Source organism: Zea mays, chromosome 1 (assembly GCF_902167145.1).
Source record: "Zea mays cultivar B73 chromosome 1, Zm-B73-REFERENCE-NAM-5.0, whole genome shotgun sequence".
Classification (NCBI taxonomy): domain Eukaryota; kingdom Viridiplantae; phylum Streptophyta; class Magnoliopsida; order Poales; family Poaceae; genus Zea; species Zea mays.
The window spans coordinates 252,533,842-252,561,522 of NC_050096.1; the positions used below are offsets into that span (position 1 = coordinate 252,533,842).

Genomic DNA, 27,681 nt, shown 5'->3' on the forward strand with positions numbered 1-27,681 from the left:
CTGAAATATAATATAATCCTAATAAATGAGATGGTTGTCCTTTACATAAACTTTCAAATAACCAAAAGTAAGATAAAATAACACACAACTCAGCCATGTTTCCATATCAGCTAAAATAACACACAACCCTACAGGACCAGAAGGGCAAATGAAGTACATAAGAATAACATAGAGAAAGTACTAACTCTATAAGAAAAACAAATGCTTAATTGATTATAGTTTTTAGTGAAAATGACGAAACATTCTGCTCTGCAAAGTGGGATAGAGAGCAAGAAGAGAATATAATAAATATATAAGTTTCTATTTCATCTTTACAACATGTCAATTGAAGATTTTAAGCTCCTTTCAATCTACATAAGAGTAGTAAACAAATGTCAAAATAAAACCCACAAGTAGCATATTAGTTCCTTTATCCTTCCTCTTAAAATGAGTCGAAGAGAAATATGTTGTCTGAGTGCCTGTACATACTACAGACCGATCAAATATTCAGTCAGCAAAACTTTGCAAATACTTAATTTTCAAGATATGTTTATTTTCCTGGACATGGGTTTACCTGAAAGGGCAACAAATGTTCAAGGTGGACAAACCTCCACAACAACCTCAAAGAAGCTTCAGTTGAACCATAAGCAAGCATATAGTTCATCCCCATGAGTATCCTTCACTGTAAAGACTGCATGTAAATAAATCAAATATTGAAATCAGAATGCATAGGAAATAGAAGATGTCTTGTATGCCCTACAATTGGGACCAGAACAAAATTCTCACCTAGGAAAACAGAATGCTGTAAAGATAACAATATTGAAATCACTTGGTGCACAACCATGTTCATGGTATTGACTTGTACCTACTATTGCAAAGATGTTTATCGATATGCATTTACGAGTGTAGTTTTGAGTTCTAAATCAATTCCAGTCGACAACCAGATTCTGTGGAACCAAATAGTGCATCTATATATCACAAATTGCTATATTTACTGCACCTCTATATTCTAATCAAAAGCAATATATTTTTGTCGAACACGCAGAAGAGCTGCGTATCATTGTATTAAGAAGAAAAAGGGAAAGACCCTGGAACAAACATTACAAAGAGAAAACAAAAGCAATATATAAAGCAAGAACAAATCTAAAATGCAGTTTAAACATTTGGCCCTATTTGGTTTGCCTTCAGAAAAACATGCTGGACCTGGCAGCTCTCCCAGGCCTTGGACATCCAACGCCTGACGCTGAAATGCGTGTATGGAGCAGGGGTTGCCTCCAAGTTTATGAATGCCAATAGACGATATAATGGAAGTGACAGATCAGGTAAGACTCAGTACCTGTTCATGGAGAATATGGAATGATTGCTTCATAGGTAAATTAATGTCTAAGGCAATAACCTGAAATTCAAAATAACATTACTCATGTTATTAAAAAAACTTAAAACTAAAAATAAAACCATGGGTCGATTTTAAGCTCCTTTCAATCTACATAACAATTGTAAACAAATGCCAAAATAAAACCCACAAGTAGCATATTAGTTCCTTTATCCTTCCTCTTAAAATGAGTCGAAGAGAAATATGTTGCCTGAGTGCCTATACATACTACAGACCGATCAAATATTCAGTCAGCAAAACTTTGCAAATACTTAATTTTCAAGATATGTTTATTTTCCTGGACATGGGTTTACCTGAAAGGGCAACAAATGTTCAAGGTGGACAAACCTCCACAACAACCTCAAAGAAGCTTCAGTTGAACCATAAGCAAGCATATAGTTCATCTCCATGAGTATCCTTCCCTGTAAAGATTGCATGTAAATAAATCAAAGAGGCAAACTGAAAGGGAATTAGGCTTACACCTATTTCCTAATTGATTTTGGTGGTTGAATTGACCAACACAAATAATTGGACTAACTAGTTTGCTCTAGTCTATAAGTTATACAGGTGCCAAAGGTTCACACTTAGCCAATAAAAAGACCAAGAAATGGGTTCAACAAAGAGAGCAAGGGATAACCGAAGGTTGCCCTGGTCTGGCGCACCGGACAGTGTCCGATGCACCAGGGGACTCCAAGCCAAACTTCGCACCTTCGGGAATTCTCAGAGGCGCTCCACTATAATTCACCGGACTGTCCGGTGCACCACCGAACAGTGTCCGATGCTCCAGGGGAGAGCGACTCTGAACTCGCCAGCTTCGGGAATCCGCTCCGCTATAATTCACCGGACATGTCCGGTGCACACCGGACTATCCGGTGAGCCAGCGGAGCAACGGCTATTCCGCGCCAACGGTCACCTGCTGCAGCATTAAATGCGCGCCAGCGCGCGTAGAGGAGCAGAGCACGCGCGGGTGGCACACCGGACAGCCAGGCGGGCCCACAAGACAGAGCTCCAACGGTCGGAACCCAACGGCCTGGTGACGCGGCTGGCGCACCGGACACTGTCCGGTGGCGCACCAGACTGTCCGGTGCGCCATGCGACAGCAGCCTCCACCAAACGGCTAGTTTGGTGGTTGGGGTTATAATTACCCCCAACCACCCCACATTCAAGTCATCCAAGTTTTCCACCTTCCAACTACTTACAAGAGCTAGGCATTCAATACAAGACACACCCAAGTGATCAAATCCTCTCCCAACTCCACAAAAACTTTAGTGTTAAGTGAGATAGATTTGTTGTGTTCTTTTGAGCTCTTGCGCTTGGATTGCTTCTTCTTTCTCATTCGTTCTTGCGATCATCTCAATTGTAAACAAGGCAAGAGACACCAATTGTGTGGTGGTCCTTGCGGGAAGTTTGGTTCCCAATTGATTTGAGAAGAGAAGCTCACTCGGTCCGAGGGACCGTTTGAGAGAGGGAAAGGGTTGAAAGAGACCCGGTCTTTGTGACCACCTCAATGGGGAGTAGGTTTGCGAAAACCGAACCTCGGTAAAACAAATCCGCGTGTCACACTCTTTATTCGCTTGCGATTTGTTTTACACCCTCTCTCTCAGACTCGATTATATTTCTAACGCTAACCCGGCTTGTAGTTTGTGTTTAAGTTTGTAAATTTCAGTTTCGCCCTATTCACCCCCCTCTAGGCGACTTTCAATTGGTATCAGAGGCCGATGCTTCATTAGAGCCTAACCGCTCGAAGTGATGTCGGGAGAACACGCCAAGAAGGAGATGGAGACCGGCGACAAGCCCACTACAAGCCACGGGAAGGCTTCATCGGAAGAGTCCCGCAAAAAGGGGAAAGGGAAGGAGAAGAAAGCCTCTTCCCACATGTCGCATCGGAGTGGCGACAAGAAAAAGAAGATGAGGAAGGTGGTCTACTACGAGACTGATACTTCATCACCTTCCACCTCCGGCTCCGACGCGCCCTCCGTAACTTCTAAGCGCCATGAGCGCAAGAAGTTTAGTAAGATCCCCCTACGCTACCCTCGCATTCCTAAACATACGCCTTTACTTTTCGTCCCATTAGGCAAACCACCAACTTTTGATGGTGAAGATTATGCTAGGTGGAGTGATTTAATGCGGTTTCACCTAACCTCACTCCACAAAAGTATATGGGATGTTGTTGAGTTTGGTGCACAGGTACCATCCGTAGGGGATGAGGATTATGATGAGGACGAGGTAGCCCAAATCGAGCACTTCAACTCCCAAGCCACAACTATACTCCTCGCCTCTCTAAGTCGAGAGGAGTATAACAAGGTGCAAGGATTAAAGAGCGCCAAGGAAGTTTGGGACGTGCTCAAGACCGCGCACGAGGGAGATGAGCTAACCAAGATCACCAAGCGGGAGACGATCGAGGGGGAGCTCGGTTGCTTCCGGCTTCGCAAAGGGGAAGAGCCACAAGACATGTACAACCGGCTCAAAACCTTGGTGAACCAAGTGCGCAACCTCGGGAGCAAAAAGTGGGATGACCACGAGATGGTTAAGGTTATTCTTAGATCACTTATTTTCCTTAACCCTACTCAAGTTCAATTAATTCGTGGTAATCCTAGATATACACTAATGACTCCCGAGGAAGTAATTGGGAATTTTGTGAGCTTTGAGTATATGATCAAGGGCTCAAAGAAAATCAATGAGCTAAATGATCCCTCCACATCCGAAGCACAACCGGTTGCATTCAAGGCAACGGAGGAGAAGAAGGAGTCTACATCAAGTAGACAACCAATCGACGCCTCAAAGCTCGACAATGAGGAAATAGCGCTCGTCATCAAGAGCTTCCACCAAATCCTCAAGCAAAGGAGGGGGAAAGATTACAAGCCCCGCTCCAAGAAGGTTTGCTACAAGTGTGGTAAGCCCGGTCACTTTATAGCAAAATGTCCTATTTCTAGTGACAGTGACAGGGGCGACGACAAGAAGGGGAGACTAAAGGAGAAGAAGAAATACTATAAGAAGAAGGGTGGCGACGCCCATGTATGCCGCGAGTGGGACTCGGACGAAAGCTCCTCCGACTCCTCCTCCGACGAGGACGCCGCCAACATCGCCATCAACAAAGGCCTTCTCTTCCCCAACGTCGGCCACAAGTGCCTCATGGCAAAGGACGGCAAAAAGAAGAAGGTTAAATCCAAATCCTCCACTAAATATGAGTCCTCTAGTGATGATATTGCTAGTGATGAGGAGGATAATTTGCGTACCCTTTTTGCCAACCTAAACATGCAACAAAAGGAAAAATTAAATGAATTAATTAGTGCTATTCATGAGAAGGATGATCTCTTGGACTCCCAAGAGGACTTCCTTATTAAAGAAAACAAAAAGCATGTTAAGGTTAAAAATGCTTATGCTCTAGAGATTGAAAAATGTGAGAAATTAACTAGTGAGCTAAGCACATGCCATGATATTATCAACAACCTTAGAAATGAAAATGCTAGTTTAGTTGCTAAGGTTGATTCAAATGCTTGTAATGTTTCAATTCCCAATCTTAAAGATGATAATATTGATTTACTTGCTAAGATTGAAGAATTAAATGTTACTCTTGCTAGCCTTAGGATTGAGAATGAGAAATTAATTGCTAAGACTAAAGAACTAGATGTTTGCAATGTTACAATTTCCAACCTTAGAAGTGAAAATGATATATTGCATGCTAAGGTTGTAGAATTAAAAACTTGCAAACCCTCTACATCTACCGTTGAACATACTTCCATTTGCACTAGATGTAGAGATGTTGATATTGATGCTATTCATGATCATATGGTATTAATTAAGCAACAAAATGATCATATAGCAAAATTAGATGCTAAAATTGCCGAGCATGAACTTGAAAATGAAAAATTTAAATTTGCTCGTAGTATGCTTTATAGTGGGAGATGCCCTGGCATTAAGGATGGCATTGGCTTCCAAAAGGGGGACAATGTCAAAATTAATGCTCCTCCTAAGAGATTGTCCAACTTTGTTAAGGGCAAGGCTCCCATGCCTCAGGATAACGAGGGTTACATTTTATACCCTGTCGGTTATCCTGAGAGCAAAATTAGGAGAATTCACTCTAGGAAGTCTCACTCTGGCCCTAACCATGCTTTTATGTATAAGGGTGAGGCATCTAGTTCTAGGCAACCAACCCGTGCTAAGTTGCCTAAGAAGAAAACTCCTAGTGCATCAAATGAACATAGCGTTTCATTTAAAACTTTTGAAGCATCTTATGTGTTAACTAACAAATCCGGCAAGATAGTTGCTAAATATGTTGGGGGCAAGCACAAGGGGTCAAAGACTTGTGTTTGGTGCGGCAGAACCTCCCAAGTTATTGGGCCCACATGCACCTATCCTTGTCTCAAAGACCTCAGACAGCTATGCATGTGCACTAAATAACTTAACAGGATCCGTCCGATTGCCCCAAGGACATCGGATAAACCACTTACAACCAGAACCGCGGGATTAAGTAACACAAATCAAACACACCAATATTTTTGCAGCGGAAATATTATTACCAAATTTTACAAGTTACAAAAATTTTACTTCGTACATGATCGGAGTGATTACTACAGTGATTCAAAGAAAGAAACTTTTAATTGTTATAAACTATTTATAGTTTTGAAATATATGCTAGCTCAAGTGACCATCCTCAATAAGAAGTATAGAAGAGTTACTTAGACTTATAAGAAGGCCGAGCCCACCGGCACTTAACACCATCAACAGCAGCACAAAGTTAAAACCTGAAAAACAACAAGGAATAAAACCCTGAGTATGGAATTACTCAGCAAGTCTTACCCGACTAAAGAAAAGACTCTCAAGGGTATGCTGGATTTGGGAATCAAGGAGAGACTTTTAGCAAGAATCAACTTAGATACTTTTGCAGAAAAAACTTACTAAAGTGAGTCCTTACTTTCAATGTTTTAATGCCAGATTAAATATTAATAGACTCTGTTTGCACCTAGTCTAATTTCACCATTTCATCAATACAACATCATTTTTACTCATAATGTTTACATCCTGACTTAGGTTGCAGGTCGGAGATCAAGTCTCCACTCTCCGGGGATATAATGGCGATCCGAATCGATTTACTCAGCTGAGGATCTCTAACCACACGACATATGTAGCACTTAACCCTTGCATATGTCAACCGTTCCCACAGATCCTCCACAACGTGAACCGGTCCGCGCTACCCGGGAGCACAGTACTCCTCCATCCAGCCTCTAGCCAGGAGGGTACACGCTACTCCCACCATCTCCCACGCCCAGTGCGCGGTTGTCTTTTCACGTATGGAATAGCCGGGTTCAAGCTTACCCTGTCCCATTTTCAGGGCATATGGCTAGTTAAGATAGTCCTTGATCAACAGGCCTACATACGCATCCAATCCTTAATTAACCTGGGCGGAGCATCACCTGTTCCTAGCCCAAGTCCCGATTTAAGTACTTCCATCCTTAGGAGTGTTTGTGTTCCTTAGGATGAAAAGAGCATTATAGAGAACTTTACAGTAAGATTCCACCATGCTCCCAATGAAAATATTCTTGCAGGTAGAAATCATCCTTCCTCAGGATAAACCTGAGCTAGGCATAAGTGCAAAGGACAAACTCTATCTGCTTATAAGCAGGGCTAAGCATTTTTTTGTAAATTATATTTTGATACTTCACCAGAAGTATCTATAAAAGGGATGGATTTCAAGGTAGCCAATGCATCAAAGAGTTTTCAAGCAACTCCTATAAACCTAATGCACATTCACTAGACTTAAAGTATGTAAAAATAATTTAAAAACACAAGGAAGGGGTTGCATGCACCGGGGCTTGCCTGGGTAACACTAGGTTAGTGTTGTTAGACGATGTCCACTTGACGATCCTCTTCAGGTTTGTCCATTAGCATCATCATGTGGATTGGCCCATGCTTGGGGTCGACTTGGGTCGTTCTCCGCATCACGCGATTAATTAACGTACCTGAATGAAATGCATTATGCACATGAATGCATATAAACGAGAATATTACAAACCTAAATAGTGCTACGCGATAGCGAATTTAACACCTAGCGGTGAGGCGTTGTACAAGTTTGTACGAAAACACTAGTTATTAATATACGACTACGCGCAATAATTACGCTTTTCAAACCTAACGCAAACATCACGAACAACAAATTATACACATGAAATACAATTAGCCTAATCACAACTTATTAGTTAATTAATTAAATTCTGAATTAATCCCTTTCTTTATAAATTATACTACATCTTTATAAGTGAATAAAATATTTCATCATCACACATGCTTGCCAAAATTCTACTCGGTCCACTAATTCAGCTAAGTGACCGGAATAGCGAAATAACTCGCTATAACTCAATCTGGCTCGATAATCGCAAGAACTGCGAAGTCGATGAGAGTTTCGTGACTTACGCAATTTATCGAGCACCTTAATGAGCATCGCACTAGCACTTTAATTTATTCATCGATCAAACTATTCTGAATAATTTATCAGCTTACCGTTTCCAGAGCTGACACGAATCCACGAGATCGGTAGCGATTTTCCGATCCAGGCAATTTATCGAGCGCTTAGGGAATATCGCGCTGCTAGCTTCGTCTTCACCTGATTCTTTGGTTTTCTTGCTGACACGCGGAACGACGACGACACGGGAGGGTGATGTATATAGAGCTGCACCCGCGACGCAACGACGCTAACCGGTGGAATCGACGACGCGATTAGGAATTAAAGCCGAGCGAGCCGAGAGGGCGCACCGGCGAGCAGAAAACCATGCGAGTACAAAACGGGGAAAACGACGGGCTCGACAACACGCGAAACGACGACAATCGAATCGGCAACAAAGTGTTGGCGAATTCGATGAACATGACCACAGTCGCGAGCTGACACGATCAAAATAACTGTGGTCAACGAGCTTGTGACAGAAGCGATGATGGTGCGGGAACTCGACATGCTTGTGGGAGCAGATGAAATTCGTGCGCGCGGCAAACAAGGAAAGAGCGAGCTATACGTGAGCAGAGAGGTCGACGAGCGGCGCGCGCGCACGGACAACAGCGAAGAGCTCGGCGCGCAGCGAGTTGGAACTGGAGCGCCGCGATGGGCGAAGTGGAGCACGGCCAGCGCGCGTCTACCAAAGAACTCGCGCGGTACACAGGGAGAACAGGCAGCCACCAGGGAGATCGTCCAGGCGCGCGCGACGAGCAGAGAGCCTGCCATGGAAACAGAGGGAGCAGGTCACGACGAGCTGGAGTACCGAGGCCATGGAACCGAGCAGACAGAGCGCCGTGAGATGGAGCTGGGCAGTGGAGAGCTCGGCTGGGCGAGCAGGGACGCCGCGAGCAGAGGCAAACAGCCATGGACGGAGCAGGAAAGAAAGAGCCGCGAGCGCTGAGAGAGAGAAGCAGGGGGGCGCGGCCATGGGAGTGGCAGGACCGAGCGCCGTCCGAGCTCCGGCCATGAAGGGAGTTCCGGCCACAGAGGGACGCAGGGAGCGTAGGAAGCTCCAAGCGGAGGAGACGCGCAGGGAAGAATCGAGCACGGTAGGATTTTCTTCTCGAGCTGAACGGTGGCTTGGACACGCGCAAAGTGATATAGACGCTGAAAAAATCTGCGCAGGGGCGGCGGCTGATTTTTTTTCCAGGCTGAGAAGATGAGAGATGAGCTCAGCTGAGCAGAGACGTTGTCGTGCTGGAGATAAGAACCGGAGACCTGTTCGTGCTGGACTGCTGGAGATAAGGACCAGCGATCAAATGATCCTTGAGCGGTAGCTAGTAGATAAAGAATAAGGGCTTGTTCGGTTAGCTCTCAATACATGTGGATTGAGTGGGATTGGATGGATTTTAATCCCAAACAAGTCAAACTTTTTCTCAATTTTTTCCAATCCCATCCAATCCATGTGTATTGGGAATAACCGAACAAGCCATAAGAGAGAGTACGGTGGAGGATTAGTCTAAATAGATATTTTTCTATTTTTCATTGTTTTTTATTTTCTTTCTTTTTTTACTGAAAAACATAGATATTTTAGATCCCGAATTTTTTTAGCGATGTATACAGGGTAGACAGTAATTGTGACACGATTTTGATTTGGTGAATACTTTGTAATTAGATGAATTTGCGTCCGTTATTTATATCCAAAATTTTGGATCGGGGCGAGACGCAATCAGAACAATGTTAACAACAGTATTTCAGACTGTGTTCCAATTGATTTGAAATCAAATAATTTTATCCGCAGTCAACACCCGGTTCCACGACAACAGATAATTTATGTGGAGAATCGAATCTCAATTATAAATTCTCATACGCGATTTCTCGGTTGACGAGTGGGGACATAATTATTTGCACCGAAAACTTAGTCGTCGAGTTCTACTTAATCTGTTCGGGATAAAATCATCCGAGTGAGTCGGGCTTCCGAATTCGTATTCGCGCGAGCGATGAATTTTAAATAATCATCGGACGCACCAATTTTCAGAACAAATATGTTCCGAACAGCACGAAAATTTAGGGAGAGCCCGGAAAGATGAAAATAAAAACGACTCGCACTCGCGACAGATGGAACAAATACGATATTTAAAATCGCGATAGGCGAAGATGATTAAAATTTAGCACCTGTTTTATCCACTGATATTACGTGTTTAAATCCGTACTTGTTGTCGAGTGGAATATAAACACCAGGGGTGTTACAGCCCTCCCCCCTTAAAAGAATCTCGTCCCGAGATTCGAAACGAAAGACTTCTAAGAGTAGAGAAGTATGTAACCCATGTCCATATCAGCGGTAATCATAAGACAGTCTCAAGCGAAGACGAGTGTCTCAGAATGTTGTTTCTCTAGTGGACATAACATGTATCGCCTTAAGCTAATTTAGAGATGTCCAACAATAGAGACGGTGTCTGCCCGAGGAACACATAAGGTTTCATGTGTGCAGTTTGTTTTTTCTGATAGCATTGTACTATCTGAGTCTGTTGGGTAAGTGGTAAATACGTGATTTTACTCAAGCAGAATCAGATGCAATCTCTTGGGTAAAACACAAAGAAAGAGGTTTACCAACAAGTGGTTATAGTAAATCCATAGCACAGGAGATGGGTGTGGATGTCGAACAACATCACAGTTAACTCATGTTAGCCCGAAAATCCAAGTTCAAGAAAAATGATAGAGACTCGAGAAAATATCAATGAAGAGATCCGTTGATGTTGACTTCACGACCAACCCATTTCATTAAATACTTAGCACGGCTCGACTTGATCACACATGCTGGAAAAGCACACATGAGGCGATCAAGGCGTGACTAGAATGATGATTAGGGGTTACTGGCCGACTTAATCTTGATTCTTATAAGTACCTTCTTAGGATAGTTTGAACCAAAGTGGGTTTAGATAACTCGACAAAACGATCTCTAAACTCGACCTTTGTTCATTGGGCAGTTACAGGTTAGTAAAACCAACTTTTGAACTACTTTTGACATTGAGTAGGTCCTCTCAGTACCATTGGTAAGCCAAGGGTTGAGAGTCCACATTTTCTAGCAAAAGATCATGTATTTGGATAGAAATCCATTTGGTCAGGTTGTTCATCCATTTCTTCCTTGCGAGATGAATTGACTTGGTTCGGGAATACATGGATTAAATAAGAGAGTGAATGAACAAACTCCTGCATCTCAGCAGCAGGGGAAACAGATCACCATTTTGCGAGCTAATCAGTTGTCTCTCGACACTAAAAAGCTCCAAGGCTTCACCTTTACACAAAGGACGTAAAGGGAACTTGTATGTGTGTAGTCACCACCAAAGTAAAGGACAAGAGACCACACATTAAAGGGATATGCTCTTTTGATCCAACGGAGATGATAGATGTTGCTTGATCACTTGACAAACAACATAGAAATTGTTTCAAGGAAGTAGTTTACGGAAGATAACACATCAGTGTAGTTCCACAATGTATCATGACCAGAGACCTTGATACCAGCATCCAACGAGTAGCACAGTCCTGTGTGCGCATTCACAGGAGGCTCTTAGTTTCGCTGCGGCACCATAAGTCATTAACCATGACACCATTACCGAATTGGCACCAATAACAATATCACGTAGCAAAAAAAACATATTGTACCAAGATAACGCATTGACATAGTCTCATAATGGATTACAACTACTAACTGTGATACCAGCGCGTGCCGAGTAGCACAACCATGTGTGCGCACCCACAGAAGGCCCTCGGTTTCGTCACGGCACCATCAGTTTTAGTCATAGCACCATTACCAGACATAACCAATAAGAAATCTCGCGCGACACTAATGGATTAGGCAAGGGTGACAATATACAAAGAGACTCTACCTGTCAAAAGGGTTACAAGTAGAGAGTCAAATAGATCATGACCCAATGAAATGAACAAGGCATGGCCATAACCTAAACTTGATGAAAGGAGTATGATGGGAGACTGTTAATTCAGCCCCAAACATATTTCTATGCCCATCATAGGGATTACAAGGTCAAGGATTAGTATCTGATTAGATACGGAGGGAAAACAATCATAAGATGAAGTTGGTATGCCTTCGATAATTATGATGAAACCAAAGGCATCAAACTTAAGAAAATGATCGGACATGTCTTTCCTAAGTTAGGTTGGTAAAACAACATGGCGATCTTCAAGAACAGGCAAACTAGAATTAGGGATATCAGCTTGCGCCAATCGAGCAAGGGCATGGTTCTAGAAGGAGACATGACTCGAGGTTCTTGTTTTAAGCTTGGGTACACTTTATGTCCAATAAGGAAATATCTACGCATTTATTTGCATGGGCTTGGTCATGGAGCGATAATGGTAAATTCAAATTTGGGTCTCGGTTCACCAACTAAGAACATGGCCTAATTCTAGATTTAGGCAAACAAGTCACTAACCTTCTATCGACACATTAAGCACAAGAGCACACATATAGCATCTAAACATAATACCTAAGGAACGGAGAACAACTATTTTATCGAAGTTCATAATACAACATTACACCACATTATCTACAATCACTGGTTACTGGAATAAGGATGAGAGAAGCATTTTGGGTGTATAGGTGACAAACATGATGCAACAATCAGGATGCATGCTCGTCTTATTCGTCCTCACTGATTTTGCCAACATAATGTGGCGATAGCGTTCTATATCGGTGGCATACTTGCGACTCTCACGGTATTTTGCTAGTCGTCAACTACACATACGTTTTTGAGGTTAGTGTACCTGCAAAAAATTCCATTACAGCCCAGTTCCCAATGATGCAAGTCACACATGACAGTGTATCACAGTTTATACTCCATATATTGCTATATGGAGGCCAGCTCATCATTAAGCACCGAGCCACGCATAGGCGCCGTTGCCACACTTTAACCATAGGGCAACTCATTATGGTGACTCACCTTCTTACCTGAGCGTAGGTGCGTCGTTGCAAGTACATTACACTTCTCAGTATTCCCATGTCTGTATACCCATACACATCCATGGGGTACTGAATTCCCGGAAAAGTAAGTACTCCACATCACAGCCTTCATATATACATATGTGGAACATGTATACAATCAAGCGCTACAATTAAGCACTTCCCTAGACCGACAGTTGTTCGGTCATGCTCTCACATCTCACCATACCTAAGCGTCGATCCATTCAAAACTGAATGGCCTTAAAAATAACAATACACATGTATGCAATACCCCCGGTTGTGGGTTATGGTTTTGAACTAAGCCACCTGATAGTCCTTAGTTTAGGGCTTAATAGAGGATGTTGCTAGCATTATAGTTTTTCAAAAATATTTTTCAAAGCCAAACAATGTGTTTAGTTGAAAATAGGTTTTTCAAAACCAAAATTTTGTTTTAAAAATAAGTATGTGACCGTATATACTTAATCATGCTCCGATAACAGCTGCGGCAGAACCTCCCAAGTTATTGGGCCCACATGCACCTGTCCTTGTCTCAAAGACCTCAGACAGCTATGCGTGTGCACTAAATAACTTAACAGGATCCGTCCGATTGCCCCAAGGACATCGGATAAACCACTTACAACCAGAACCGCGGGATTAAGTAACACAAATCACACACACCAATATTTTTGCAGCGGAAATATTATTACCAAATTTTACAAGTTACAAAAAATTTACTTCGTACATGATCGGAGTGATTACTACAGTGATTCAAAGAAAGAAACTTTTAATTGTTATAAATTATTTATAGTTTTGAAATATATGCTAGCTCAAGTGACCATCCTCAATAAGAAGTATAGAAGAGTTACTTAGACTTATAAGAAGGCCGAGCCCACCGGCACTTAACACCATCAACAGCAGCACAAAGTTAAAACCTAAAAAACAACAGGGAATAAAACCCTGAGTATGGAATTACTCAGCAAGTCTTACCCGACTAAAGAAAAGACTCTCAAGGGTATGCTGGATTTGGGAATCAAGGAGAGGCTTTTAGCAAGAATCAACTTAGATACTTTTGCAGAAAAAGCTTACTAAAGTGAGTCCTTACTTTCAATGTTTTAATGCCAGATTAAATATTAATAGACTCTGTTTGCACCTAGTCTAATTTCACCATTTCATCAATACAACATCATTTTTACTCATAATGTTTACATCCTGACTTAGGTTGCAGGTCGGAGATCTAGTCTCCACTCTCCGGGGATATAACGGTGATCCGAATCGATTTACTCAGCTGAGGATCTCTAACCACACGACATATGTAGCACTTAACCCTTGCATATGTCAACCGTTCCCACAGATCCTCCACAACGTGAACCGGTCCGCGCTACCCGGGAGCACAGTACTCCTCCATCCAGCCTCTAGCCAGGAGGGTACACGCTACTCCCACCATCTCCCACGCCCAGTGCGCGGTTGTCTTTTCACGTATGGAATAGCCGGGTTCAAGCTTACCCTGTCCCATTTTCAGGGCATATGGCTAGTTAAGATAGTCCTTGATCAACAGGCCTACATACGCATCCAATCCTTAATTAACCTGGGCGGAGCATCACCTGTTCCTAGCCCAAGTCCCGATTTAAGTACTTCCATCCTTAGGAGTGTTTGTGTTCCTTAGGATGAAAAGAGCATTATAGGGAACTTTACAGTAAGATCCCATCATGCTCCCAATGAAAATATTCTTGCAGGTAGAAATCATCCTTCCTCAGGATAAACCTGAGCTAGGCATAAGTGCAAAGGACAAACTCTATCTGCGTATAAGCAGGGCTAAGCATTTTTTTGTAAATTATATTTTGATACTTCACCAGAAGTATCTATAAAAGGATGGATTTCAAGGTAGCCAATGCATCAAAGAGTTTTCAAGCAACTCCTATAAACCTAATGCACATTCACTAGACTTAAAGTGTGTAAAAATAATTTAAAAATACAAGGAAGGGGTTGCATGCACCGGGGCTTGCCTGGGTAACACTAGGTTAGTGTTGTTAGACGATGTCCACTTGACGATCCTCTTCAGGTTTGTCCATTAGCATCATTCTGCGGATTGGCCCATGCTTGGGGTCGACTTGGGTCGTTCTCCGCATCACGCGATTAATTAACGTACCTGAATGAAATGCATTATGCACATGAATGCATATAAACGAGAATATTACAAACCTAAATAGTGCTACGCGATAGCGAATTTAACATCTAGCGGTGAGGCATTGTACAATTTTGTACGAAAACACTAGTTATTAATATACGACTACGCGCAATAATTACGCTTTTCAAACCTAACGCAAACATCACGAACAACAAATTATACACATGAAATACAATTAGCCTAATCACAACTTATCAGTTAATTAATTAAATTCTGAATTAATCCCTTTCTTTATAAATTATACTACATCTTTATAAGTGATTAAAATATTTCATCATCACACATGCTTGCCAAAATTCTACTTGGTCCACTAATTCAGCTAAGTGACCGGAATAGCGAAATAACTCGCTATAACTGAATCTGGCTCGATAATCGCAAGAACTGCGAAGTCGACGAGAGTTTCGTGACTTACGCAATTTATCAAGCACCTTAATGAGCATCACACTAGCACATTAATTTATTCATCGATCGAACTATTCTGAATAATTTATCAGCTTACCGTTTCCACAGCTGACACGAATCCACGAGATCGGTAGCGATTTTCCGATCCAGACAATTTGTCGAGCGCTTAGGGAATATCGCGCTGCTAGCTTCGTCTTCACCCGATTCTTTGGTTTTCTTACTGACACGCGGAACGACGACGACACGGGAGGGTGATGTATATAGAGCTGCACCCGCGACGCGACGACGTTAACCGCTGGAATCGACGATGCGATTAGGAATTAAAGCCGAGCGAGCTGAGAGAGCGCACCGGCGAGCAGAAAACCATGCGAGTACAAGACGGGGAAAACGACGGGCTCGACAACACGCGAAACGACGACAATCGAATCGGCAACAAAGCGTTGGCGAATTCGATGAACATGACCACAGTCGCGAGCTGACACGATCAAAATAACTGTGGTCAACGAGCTTGTGACAGAAGCGATGATGGTGCGGGAACTCGACATGCTATGGGAGCAGATGAAATTCGTGCGCGCGGCAAACAAGGAAAGAGCGAGCTATACGTGAGCAGAGAGGTCGACGAGCGGCGCGCGCGCACGGACAACAGCGAAGAGCTCGGCGCGCAGCGAGTTGGAACTGGAGCGCCGCGATGGGCGAAGTGGAGCACGGCCAGCGCGCGTCTACCAAAGAACTCGCGCGGTACACAGGGAGAACAGGCAGCCACCAGGGAGATCGTCCAGGCGCGCGCGACGAGCAGAGAGCCTGCCATGGAAACAGAGGGAGCAGGTCACGGCGAGCTGGAGTACCGAGGCCATGGAACCGAGCAGACAGAGCGCCGTGAGATGGAGCTGGGCAGTGGAGAGCTCGGCTGGGCGAGCAGGGACGCCGCGAGCAGAGGCAAACAGCCATGGACGGAGCAGGAGAGAAAGAGCCGCGAGCGCTGAGAGAGAGAAGCAGGGGGGCGCGGCCATGGGAGTGGCAGGACCGAGCGCCGTCCGAGCTCCGGCCATGAAGGGAGTTCCGGCCACAGAGGGACGCAGGAAGCTCCAAGCGGAGGAGACGCGCAGGGAAGAATCGAGCACGGTAGGATTTTCTTCTCGAGCTGAACGGTGGCTTGGACACGCGCAAAGTGATATAGACGCTGAAAAAATCTGCGCAGGGGCGGCGGCTGATTTTTTTTCCAGGCTGAGAAGATGAGAGATGAGCTCAGCTGAGCAGAGACGTTGTCGTGCTGGAGATAAGAACCGGAGACATGTTCGTGCTGTACTGCTGGAGATAAGGACCAGCGATCAAATGATCCTTGAGCGGTAGCTAGTAGATAAAGAATAAGAGAGAGTACGGTGGAGGATTAGTCTAAATAGATATTTTTCTATTTTTCATTGTTTTTTATTTTCTTTCTTTTTTACCGAAAAACATAGATATTTTAGATCCCGATTTTTTTTAGCGATGTATACAGGGTAGACAGTAATTGTGACACGATTTTGATTTGGTGAATACTTTGTAATCAGATGAATTTGCGCCCGTTATTTATATCCAAAATTTTGGATCGGGGCGAGACGCAATCAAAACAATGTTAACAACAGTACTTCAGACTGTGTTCCAATTGATTTGAAATCAAATAATTTTATCCGCAGTCAACACCCGGTTTCACGACAACAGATAATTTATGTGGAGAATCGAATCTCAATTATAAATTCTCATACACGATTTCTCGGTTGACGAGTGGGGACATAATTATTTGCACCGAAAACTTAGTCGTCGAGTTCTACTTAATCTGTTCGGGATAAAATCATCCGAGTGAGTCAGGCTTCCGAATTCGTATTCGCGCGAGCGATGAATTTTAAATAATCATCGGACGCACCAATTTTCAGAACAAATATGTTCCGAACAGCACGAAAATTTAGGAAGAGCTCGGACATATGAAAATAAAAACGACTCGCACTCGCGACAGATGGAACAAATACGATATTTAAAATCGCGATAGGCGAAGATGATTAAAATTTAGCACCTGTTTTATCCACTGATATTACGTGTTTAAATCCGTACTTGTTGTCGAGCGGAATATAAACACCAGTGGTGTTACATTTGGGTACCCAAAGTTCTTGTGTCTAATGCCAAAGGACCCAAAACCATTTGGGTACCTAAAGTCAAGAACTAAACTTGTTTTGTAGGTTTATGCATCCGGGGGCTCAAGTTGGATCATCGATAGCGGGTGCACAAACCACATGACAGGGGAGAAGAAGATGTTCTCCTCCTATGAGAAAAACCAGGATCCCCAAAGAGCGATCACATTCGGGGATGGAAATCAAGGTTTGGTCAAAGGACTAGGTAAAATAGCTATATCTCCTGACCATTCAATTTCCAATGTTTTTCTTGTAGATTCTTTAGATTACAGTTTGCTTTCCGTATCTCAATTATGTCAAATGGGCTACAACTGTCTTTTTACTGATGTAGGTGTCACTGTCTTTAGAAGAAGTGATGATTCAGTAGCATTTAAGGGAGTGTTAGAGGGTCAGCTATACTTGGTAGATTTTGATAGAGCTGAACTCGACACTTGCTTAATTGCTAAGACTAACATGGGTTGGCTCTGGCACCGCCGACTGGCCCATGTTGGGATGAAGAATCTTCATAAGCTTCTAAAGGGAGAGCACATTTTAGGATTAACAAATGTTCATTTTAAGAAAGACAGGATTTGTAGCGCATGCCAAGCAGGGAAGCAAGTTGGTGTTCATCATCCACACAAGAACATCATGACGACTGACAGGCCACTGAAACTCCTACACATGGACCTATTCGGCCCGATAGCTTACATAAGCATCGGCGGGAGTAAGTACTGTCTAGTTATTGTGGATGACTATTCTCGCTTCACTTGGGTATTCTTTTTGCAGGAAAAGTCTCATACCCAAGAGACCTTAAAGGGATTCTTGAGACGGGCTCAAAATGAGTTCGGCTTGAGGATAAAAAAGATTAGAAGCGACAACGGGACGGAGTTCAAGAACTCTCAAATTGAAGGCTTTCTTGAGGAGGAGGGCATCAAGCATGAGTTCTCTTCTCCCTACACCCCACAACAAAATGGTGTAGTGGAGAGGAAGAATAGAACTCTATTGGACATGGCAAGAACCATGCTTGATGAATACAAAACTTCGAATCGGTTTTGGGCTGAGGCGGTCAACACCGCCTGCTACGCCATCAACCGGTTGTATCTACACCGAATCCTCAAGAAGACATCATACGAACTCCTAACCGGTAAAAAGCCCAATATTTCATATATTAGAGTCTTTAGTAGCAAATGCTTTATACTTATTAAAAGAGGTAGAAAATCTAAATTTGCTCCTAAGACTGTAGAAGGCTTTTTACTAGGATATGATTCAAACACAAGGGCATATAGAGTCTTTAACAAGTCCTCTGGACAAGTTGAAGTTTCTTGTGACGTTGTGTTTGATGAGACTAACGGCTCTCAAGTAGAGCAAGTTGATCTTGATGAGATAGGTAATGAAGAGGCTCCGTGCATCGCTCTAAGGAACATGTCCATTGGGGATATGTGTCCTAAGGAATCCGAAGAGCCTCCAAATGCACAAGATCAACCATCCTCCTCCACGCAAGCATCCCCACCAACTCAAAATGAGGATGAAGCTCAAGTTGATGAAGGAGAAGATCAAGAAAATGAGCCACCTCAAGATGACAGCAATGATCAAGGGGAAGATACCAATGATCAAGACAAGGAGGATGAAGAACCAAGGCCGCCACACCCAAGAGTCCACCAAGCAATCCAACGAGATCACCCCGTCGACACCATCCTCGGCGACATTCATAAGGGGGTAACCACTAGATCTCGTGTTGCACATTTTTGTGAGCATTACTCTTTTGTTTCCTATATTGAGCCACACAGGGTAGAGGAAGCACTACAAGACTCGGATTGGGTGATGGCAATGCAAGAGGAGCTCAACAACTTCACTAGGAATGAGGTATGGCATTTGGTTCCACGTCCTAATCAAAATGTTGTAGGAACCAAATGGGTGTTCCGCAACAAGCAAGATGAGCATGGTGTGGTGACAAGGAACAAAGCTCGACTTGTGGCCAAAGGATACTCCCAAGTCGAAGGTTTGGATTACGGTGAAACTTATGCACCCGTAGCTAGGCATGAGTCAATTCGTATATTATTGGCCTATGCTACTTACCATGGCTTCAAGCTTTATCAAATGGACGTGAAGAGTGCCTTCCTCAATGGACCAATCAAGGAAGAGGTCTATGTTGAGCAACCTCCTGGCTTTGAAGATAGTGAGTACCCTAACCATGTCTATAAACTCTCTAAGGCGCTTTATGGGCTCAAGCAAGCCCCGAGAGCATGGTATGAATTCCTTAGAGATTTTCTTATCACTAATGGATTCAAAGTCAGAAAGGCCGATCCTACACTCTTTACCAAAACACTTGAAAATGATTTGTGTGTATGCCAAATTTATGTTGATGATATTATATTTGGGTCTACTAACGAATCTACATGTGAAGAGTTTAGTAGGATCATGACACAGAAATTCGAGATGTCAATGATGGGGGAGTTGAAGTATTTCTTGGGATTTCAAGTAAAGCAACTCCAAGAAGGCACCTTCCTATGCCAAACGAAGTATACTCAAGATATTCTAAGCAAGTTTGGGATGAAGGATGCCAAACCCATCAAGACACCCATGGGAACCAATGGGCATCTCGACCTCGACACGGAAGGTAAATCCGTCGATCAAAAGGTATACCGGTCGATGATTGGCTCTTTACTCTATTTATGTGCATCTCGACCGGACATAATGCTTTCCGTATGCATTTATGCAAGATTCCAAGCCGACCCTAAGGAAGCTCACCTTACGGCCGTAAAACGAATCTTGAGATATTTAGTTTATACTCCTAATTTTGGGTTTTGGTATCCTAGGGGATCCACTTTTGATTTAATTGGTTATTCGAATTCCGATTGGGTGGGGTGTAAAATTATTAGAAAGAGCACATCGGGGACTTGCCAGTTCTTGGGAAGATCCTTGGTGTCTTGGGCTTCAAAGAAGCAAAATTTCGTAGCTCTTTCTACCACTGAAGCCGAGTACATTGCCGCAGGCCATTGTTGCGCGCAACTACTTTGGATGAGGCAAACCCTTAGGGACTATGGTTACAAATTAACCAAAGTTCCTCTTCTATGTGATAATGAGAGTGCAATCCGCATGGCGGATAATCCCGTTGAGCATAGCCGCACTAAACACATAGCCATTCGGTATCATTTTCTAAGGGATCACCAACAAAAGGGAGATATCGAAATTGCCTACATTAATACTAAAGATCAATTAGTCGATATCTTTACCAAGCCACTAGATGAACAAACTTTTAACAAACTTAGGCATGAGCTAAATATTCTTGATTCTAGGAACTTCTTTTGTTGATTTGCACACATAGCTCATTCACATACCTTTGATCATGTCTCTTTTATATATGCTATGACTAAATGTGTTTTTCAAGTCTATTTAAAACCAAGTCATAGGTATATTGAAAGGGAATTTGTGTCTTCGGCGAAGACAAAGGCTTCCACTACGTCACTCATCCTTCGCCGTCGCTCTGAGCATTTCTCCGGCTTTGGTATAATCTTCACTCATATGTGTATTTTGCCAAAGGGGAGAAAGTAGTTAGGCAAGGGCTCTAATGAATCCGTTTTTGGCGATTTATGCCAAAGGGGGAGAGAGCATGAGCCCAAAGCAAAAGGACCACACGGACCGCACCACCACTAATTTTAAAAAGAGTTTTCAATTTGGTATCTCCTTGTGTTCAAAAAGGGGAGAGAGTAATATTTTCAAAATCAATATCTTAAAACCCTCTTGAACACTAATAGGAGGAATTTATCAAGGGGGAGTTTTGTTTAAGTCAAAGGAAAAGCATTTGAAACAGGGGGAGAAAATTTCAAATCTTGAAAATGCTTCTCAAAATCTTATTCATTTACCTTTGACTATTTGCAAAAGAACTTTGAAAAGGATTTACAAAAGAATTTGCAAAAAACAAAACAAGTGGTGCAAGCGTGGTCCAAAATGTTAAAAATAAAGAAACAATCCATGCATATCTTATAAGTATTTATACTGGCTCAATTCCAAGCAACCTTTGCACTTACATTATGCAAACTAGTTCAATTATGCACTTCTATACTTGCTTTGGTTTGTGTTGGCATCAATCACCAAAAAGGGGGAGATTGAAAGGGAATTAGGCTTACACCTATTTCCTAATTGATTTTGGTGGTTGAATTGCCCAACACAAATAATTGGACTAACTAGTTTGCTCTAGTCTATAAGTTATACAGGTGCCAAAGGTTCACACTTAGCCAATAAAAAGACCAAGAAATGGGTTCAACAAAGAGAGCAAGGGATAACCGAAGGCTGCCCTGGTCTGGCGCACCGGACTGTCCGATGTGCCACCGGACAGTGTCCGGTGCACCACCGGACTCCAAGCCAAACTTTGCACCTTCGGGAATTCTCAGAGGCGCTCCGCTATAATTCACCGGACTGTCCGGTGCTCCAGGGGAGAGCGACTCTGAACTCGCCAGCTTCGGGAATCCGCTCCGCTATAATTCACCGGACATGTCCGGTGCACACCGGACTGTCCGGTGAGCCAGCGGAGCAACGACTATTCCGCGCCAACGGTCACCTGCTGCAGCATTAAATACGAGCCAGCGCGCGCAGAGGAGCAGAGCACGCGCGGGTGGCACACCAGACAGTCTATAGGACTTGTCCGGTGCACCACCGGACAGCCAGACGGGCCCACAAGATAGAGCTCCAACGGTCGGAACCCAATGGCCTGGTGACGTGGCTGGCGCACCGGACACTATCCGGTGCGCCATGCGACAGCAGCCTCCACCAAACGACTAGTTTGGTGGTTGGGGTTATAAATACCCCCAACCACCCCACATTCAAGTCATCAAAGTTTTCCACCTTCCAACTACTTACAAGAGCTAGGCATTCAATACAAGACAGACCCAAGTGATCAAATCCTCTCCCAACTCCACAAAAACTTTAGTGTTAAGTGAGAGAGATTTGTTGTGTTCTTTTGAGCTCTTGCGCTTGGATTGCTTCTTCTTTCTCATTCGTTCTTGCGATCATCTCAATTGTAAACAAGGCAAGAGACACCAATTGTGTGGTGGTCCTTGCGGGAAGTTTGGTTCCCAATTGATTTGAGAAGAGAAGCTCACTCGGTCCAAGGGACCGTTTGAAAGAGGGAAAGGGTTGAAAGAGACCCGGTCTTTGTGACCACCTCAACGGGGAGTAGGTTTGCGAAAACCGAACCTCGGTAAAACAAATCCGCGTGTCACACTCTTTATTCGCTTGCGATTTGTTTTACACCCTCTCTCTCAGACTCGATTATATTTCTAACGCTAACCCGACTTGTAGTTTGTGTTTAAGTTTGTAAATTTCAGTTTCGCCCTATTCACCCCCCCTCTAGGCGACTTTCACAAACATACAAGCTACTTCATGTGGTTCTTTAGAGAAGCAGGATCCATTGATATAATGAAACCACATTGTCCATGTCTGAAACAGACCTTATCAAGTCTTGCCACTAAGCAAGCAAGTGTTCTCGCATAATAAGTTGTTTCTTTGGGGATGTTGAACCCTAAATGAGCTACAATTCTGATTGCACGTAGAATACGGGCTGTTAATTACATGATCACATTAACGACAATGAACACGCACAAAAGTATAACTATAATTAAAGAAATAGTTAGCTTCATATATTGACCACAATCATCCTGAAATGAAGTTCTAGTGGGAATTACAGTACGAACCTATTAAAGGGAGAAAACTGCAAAATCAGCGCAAAAAAAGAATGTTCAATAGGTGCAAATATTAAACAAATAAGTACCACAAACCTTGGATTTCTTAATATCTTCAATGCCTCCCAAGTAATCATAGATCTTTTCTGAATATGGGTTAAACAGCTGAAGTTTGGAAAAGAAATATATTAAATCAATGACAACATATGAAACAAACAGCATATGTCCTTGTATTATTACTTACTTCCCCTAGGAGAATCATGTATAGTTTTGACTCATAATGAAGCTAAGGATGCCTTGATTTTACAGATTCTTGGTAAACATGAAATGAAGGGAAACAGTTAGGTAGATGTTGAAAGGGGTACTACCAAGACTAAGACTAAAAGATCATATTGCTTGAAAGTGACTAACTTCATTATGTATCAAAAGGTAATAGTATATGTTCAAGCTAGAAAGCCATTACATACAGAACAATGCAACCTAAATTTTCCCATAGCATTTTTTTGCTTCAGTCAATCCATAATCGACGTCATATATACAGGATAAAATGTAAATTTCTAATTTCTCTTGTCATGAACCACCAGAAATCAACTCTTTGCTAGTGTATTTTTATATGCTCAAAATGGCCCTATGAAAATATGACTCATTACTTCCTTTTTAAAAAAAAGTGGAGCTGTTATACAGCCACACTAATGAAAGGTAACAGAACCATGATTGGAACTGTATCAACATGTAAATTCGTATGGACAACCAAGAAAAGGTTTGAAAGTCTTGTTATTAGTCATGTAACAATATAACTTAGAACCATCCCAATCTTTCTAAAAGCAATTACATGCAACACACCACTCATTTTCATAATTATGCCATGTCAATTCTTCACGAAACTGTTTCAAGCAATAGCTAACCAAATATATGTTTGCATATGGAACAAACTAATGTTGAATGTCAGACATATACTCCATGATAAAGAGAGAAAAATGGTCCAATGACAATATCAGACTATCTCATACCAACTTGATAGCCACCTCCTCGCCACAATGTACTTTGACGACTACAACCAAAAAGAAACATGATCACATCACGACATTAGCAACAAACACGAAACGACGGGCAATACAAAACAGCAGTGCATAGGAACCCATAGACACGCGTGAGAGATTCATTCAAGAGCCCGGCAAGACGCTTACCAAGATAGAGCTCCCGATTGGGCGTGGTCGGCGGTTGCCTGGTCGTGCTCTAAAATCAAAGATTCGGAGAGTATGGTTAACTCAACAATACTACTATAGCATAGTACTACAGTGAAGGCGGTGAACAAAAATACCTCTGGGCTCGGGAACTGAATCCCAATTAACTAATTTGTGTTATAGCCATAATAAATGCAGATTGCAGAGGCATTGAGGACTTGTTTAGGTTCACAATTTCTGGGAAGTTTGCTTGAGCTTTTTCCTCTAAAAGTACTACCATAATTTGGACTATAGGTGATTAACACTGGCATAGCTACACATCTTGATTAATCAAGGGCAAAATCAGAAAATGATGCACCCAAAAATAATACATGATGCAGCGGTGCATGCCTGATTACCTGAAACAAACATAAATGTAAGCGGTGAAAATCAAGAAACAAAGGACTGCACAAGCATTTCTTGAGGCTCACCAAATTGCACGCAGAAAGCCAAAAACACCATGTCAAAGCTGTAAAGCCATACTTTCAAATGAGCCATCAAATTCTTTTTTTCTAGAATGCTGACGGATTAAATGATAACAAAAGGGAACGGGATATCATTCTACAATGTTTTGCAAAGTAAATGGTCGTCAAGGTTTATACATCCTCACTACATTGTCCAGTAACAGAGTAACAACTACCCAAAACCGGCATATCTTTGTGTTGGCGCATGATCCTGTAAAACTTTAAAAAGAAAAGGAAAACAATCAGTTGATATTATTCAGGAATCATTAACAATAGCTGCAAAGAACTTAGACACTACTTGAGACAATGCATACAGCATTGTTTTTTTTCAAAATCATCAATCTAGATTTTTTTAAAGTTGGCGCATGATATTGCTTTGACCATAAATAAAAAGGGAAAAAACATGGAAAGTTTGCAGGCCCAAGATTATATAAAAAAGCGAAGAGCTTTTCTTAAGACGCAAGTTATGAGTGAAACATGAAGCAGAGAGTTGACAATTGACACGAACCTTAGAGCCCCGTGCGTGCGTCGTTGGCCACCAAACATTAATTTTAGAAGTTAAAAAATCTAGCATTAGAAAGAGCCAGGACTTTTAATGTAAGAAATACTTCACATAAACCATGCATGAACCTTATAAATCTTGTGGAAAAATACTTCAAGCAAGCGGATCTCAACATTAGGATTAGATAGTTCAACTTGTTGAACATGCTTCAACCTAAAGAAAAAATCTGCAGTAAATATGTATCGTCATTATGCAGCAAATAAATGAGGAAGAAGGGAGGCGTCACCCAGTTGCTTTACTGATGGGGTGGAGTGCGTTAATGGGCGGGTTGGCGATGGTAATCCTCCTCTATCAGCACGATAGCCAACAACCCATGGGTTTGTAATTTGGAAGCCATGTTAGCTTACTGACAGCTGAATATCAGTTGTAACTTGCAAGAGGATCACACTGACAAAGAATAGAGCATTGTTAGCGGAAGCAAGATTAAACCAATTGCATATAGAGCACATATTAAAATTCACAGAATAATATCCATTTCCTTACTCTATGTATCCATCTAATAAACCTTAAGCAAGACAAAAAAAAGTGTGAACCACAGTAGGAAAGTATCTTTTTTCAATTGGCATACACATAGGTTCCATAATCAGTACTGTGCAGTATCATTTTAATTCTGTACAGATGTGATAAGTTGATTGGGATGTAAGAAAGAAATCAACGTAAGTATCATTATTATGTGAGTATGTTAGTATGTTATACTTGGTAAACCAAATTTAGAGTAGATGTGTCAAGTAGACTATTGAGAGCACCTAGAGGGGGGGTGAATAGGTGATCCTGTAAAATTCAAACACTAATAGCCACAAAACTTAGTTATGAGTGTTAGTACGGCTAAATAACTTGAAGCGAGTTCTTGTGAACACAAATAATCACAGAGAGATCAACACAAGACACGTGATTTTTATCCCATGGTTCAGCCAAGTAACACTTGCCTACTTCCACGTTGTGGCGTCCCAATGGACGAGGGTTGCACTCAACCCCTTTCAAGTGATCCGATGATCAACTTGAATACCACGGTTTTTCCTTTAGATGATTATTCCCGTTTGCGAGGAATCTCCACAAGATTGGAGTCTCTCGCCCTTACAACAAAGATCACAGTGAAAGCACGGAGTAAGGTTGGGATGAGCAACACACACAAGACACAAATCGCAGCACACCCACGCACACAAGAGAAGACTTGAGCTCAAATGACAACACAGGGAGTCCTCGACTCGAATAGAGCTCAAATCTCTAACACAACGAAACGAATGCACATGAATAGAGTCTGGATGCCTTAGGATGCTTAGTGAATGCTTGTGTGTCTCCTACATGCGCCTAGCGGTCCCTTTTATAGCCCCAAGGCAGCTAGGAGCCGTTGGAGATCAATCAAGGAAGGCCAAACTTGCCTCTGTCGGGTGGTGCACTGGACAGTCCGGTGCACCACCGGACAGTCACTGTAGCTGTCTGGTGCGCGATCTCATTCCTTTTCTTGCGCATCCGACTGTTGGTCCTCGGGGGCAGTTGGCGCACCGGACACTGTCCGGTGCACACCGGACAGTCCGGTGCCCCCTACCGACTGTTGGCGCGGGCCACGTGTCGCCCGCGGATTGCGCGGCCGACCGTTGCGCTGGCGACCATTGGCTCACCGGACAGTCCGGTGCACCACCGGACAGTCCGGTGAATTATAGCCGTACGCCGCTGATCTTTTCCCGAGAGCGGCCTTTTCACCGGAGACCAGCGTGGCGCACCGGGCACTATCCGGTGCACCACCGAACAGTCCGGTGTGCCAGACTGAGCTGAGTTTTGGCTGCACCGAGCCAAGTCTTTTTCCAATTCTTTTCTCCATGTTTCTAGCACTTAGACAAAATATGTTAGTACTCAAAACAATGTACTAAGTCTAGAAACGTACCTTGTTACATGATTTGCACTTCTTGCTTGTTTGGCACATAGCTACTCACTTACTATGTGTTGGACACTTAATCACCAAAACATTATAGAAATGGCCCAAGGGCACATTTCCCTTTCAATCTCCTTTTTGGTGATTTATGCCAACACATCAAAAAGCAACAAAAATAAGTGCAATATCAATGCAAATGAGGACCAAATTGTTTCTGACTCTAATTTGGCATATTTGGATCATTCTTTGCCACCACTTGGTTTGTTTTTGTAAATCAAATTCATTTTCCTACCTCTAAGTCAAGCTCACTTGTTTGGGCATAAAGAGAGATAATCCAAGAGTGAAATTGATCAAGTGCCAAAAACTCCCCCTTTTCCCATAATCATAAATTCTCCCCCACAAGAGACTAAATTTTGCAATAAGAGTA

At 42.7% G+C, this 27,681-nt stretch overlaps 2 protein-coding genes and 1 long non-coding RNA gene across 3 annotated transcripts; all 3 read right to left on the minus strand.

The window, feature by feature from the left end:
• LOC109943769 (uncharacterized) lies at positions 1–25,044 on the minus strand. Its single transcript, XR_002266848.2, has 5 exons — positions 24,999–25,044; positions 1,666–1,773; positions 1,316–1,375; positions 554–670; positions 1–467 (listed from the first exon to the last, which is right to left on the minus strand). It is a non-coding gene; the product is annotated as an uncharacterized lncRNA (long non-coding RNA).
• Positions 7,793–9,165, minus strand: LOC118476148 (uncharacterized). The gene has a single exon (XM_035964296.1). It carries the CDS (start codon positions 8,699–8,701, stop codon positions 8,252–8,254), a length of 450 nt encoding a protein of 149 aa, XP_035820189.1. The 5' UTR covers positions 8,702–9,165; the 3' UTR covers positions 7,793–8,251.
• LOC100275556 (uncharacterized) lies at positions 14,461–16,460 on the minus strand. Its single transcript, NM_001364537.1, has one exon. The coding sequence runs from the start codon at positions 16,262–16,264 to the stop codon at positions 15,863–15,865; it is 402 nt and encodes a 133-aa protein (NP_001351466.1). The 5' UTR covers positions 16,265–16,460; the 3' UTR covers positions 14,461–15,862.
• Positions 25,045–27,681: the final 2,637 nt, after the last annotated feature.

Bases quoted from the DNA above. Each gene is read 5' to 3' on its own strand.
- LOC100275556 (NM_001364537.1), bottom strand. From the start codon at position 16,264: ATGGCTGTTTGCCTCTGCTCGCGGCGTCCCTGCTCGCCCAGCCGAGCT.
- LOC118476148 (XM_035964296.1), bottom strand. From the start codon at position 8,701: ATGGCTGTTTGCCTCTGCTCGCGGCGTCCCTGCTCGCCCAGCCGAGCT.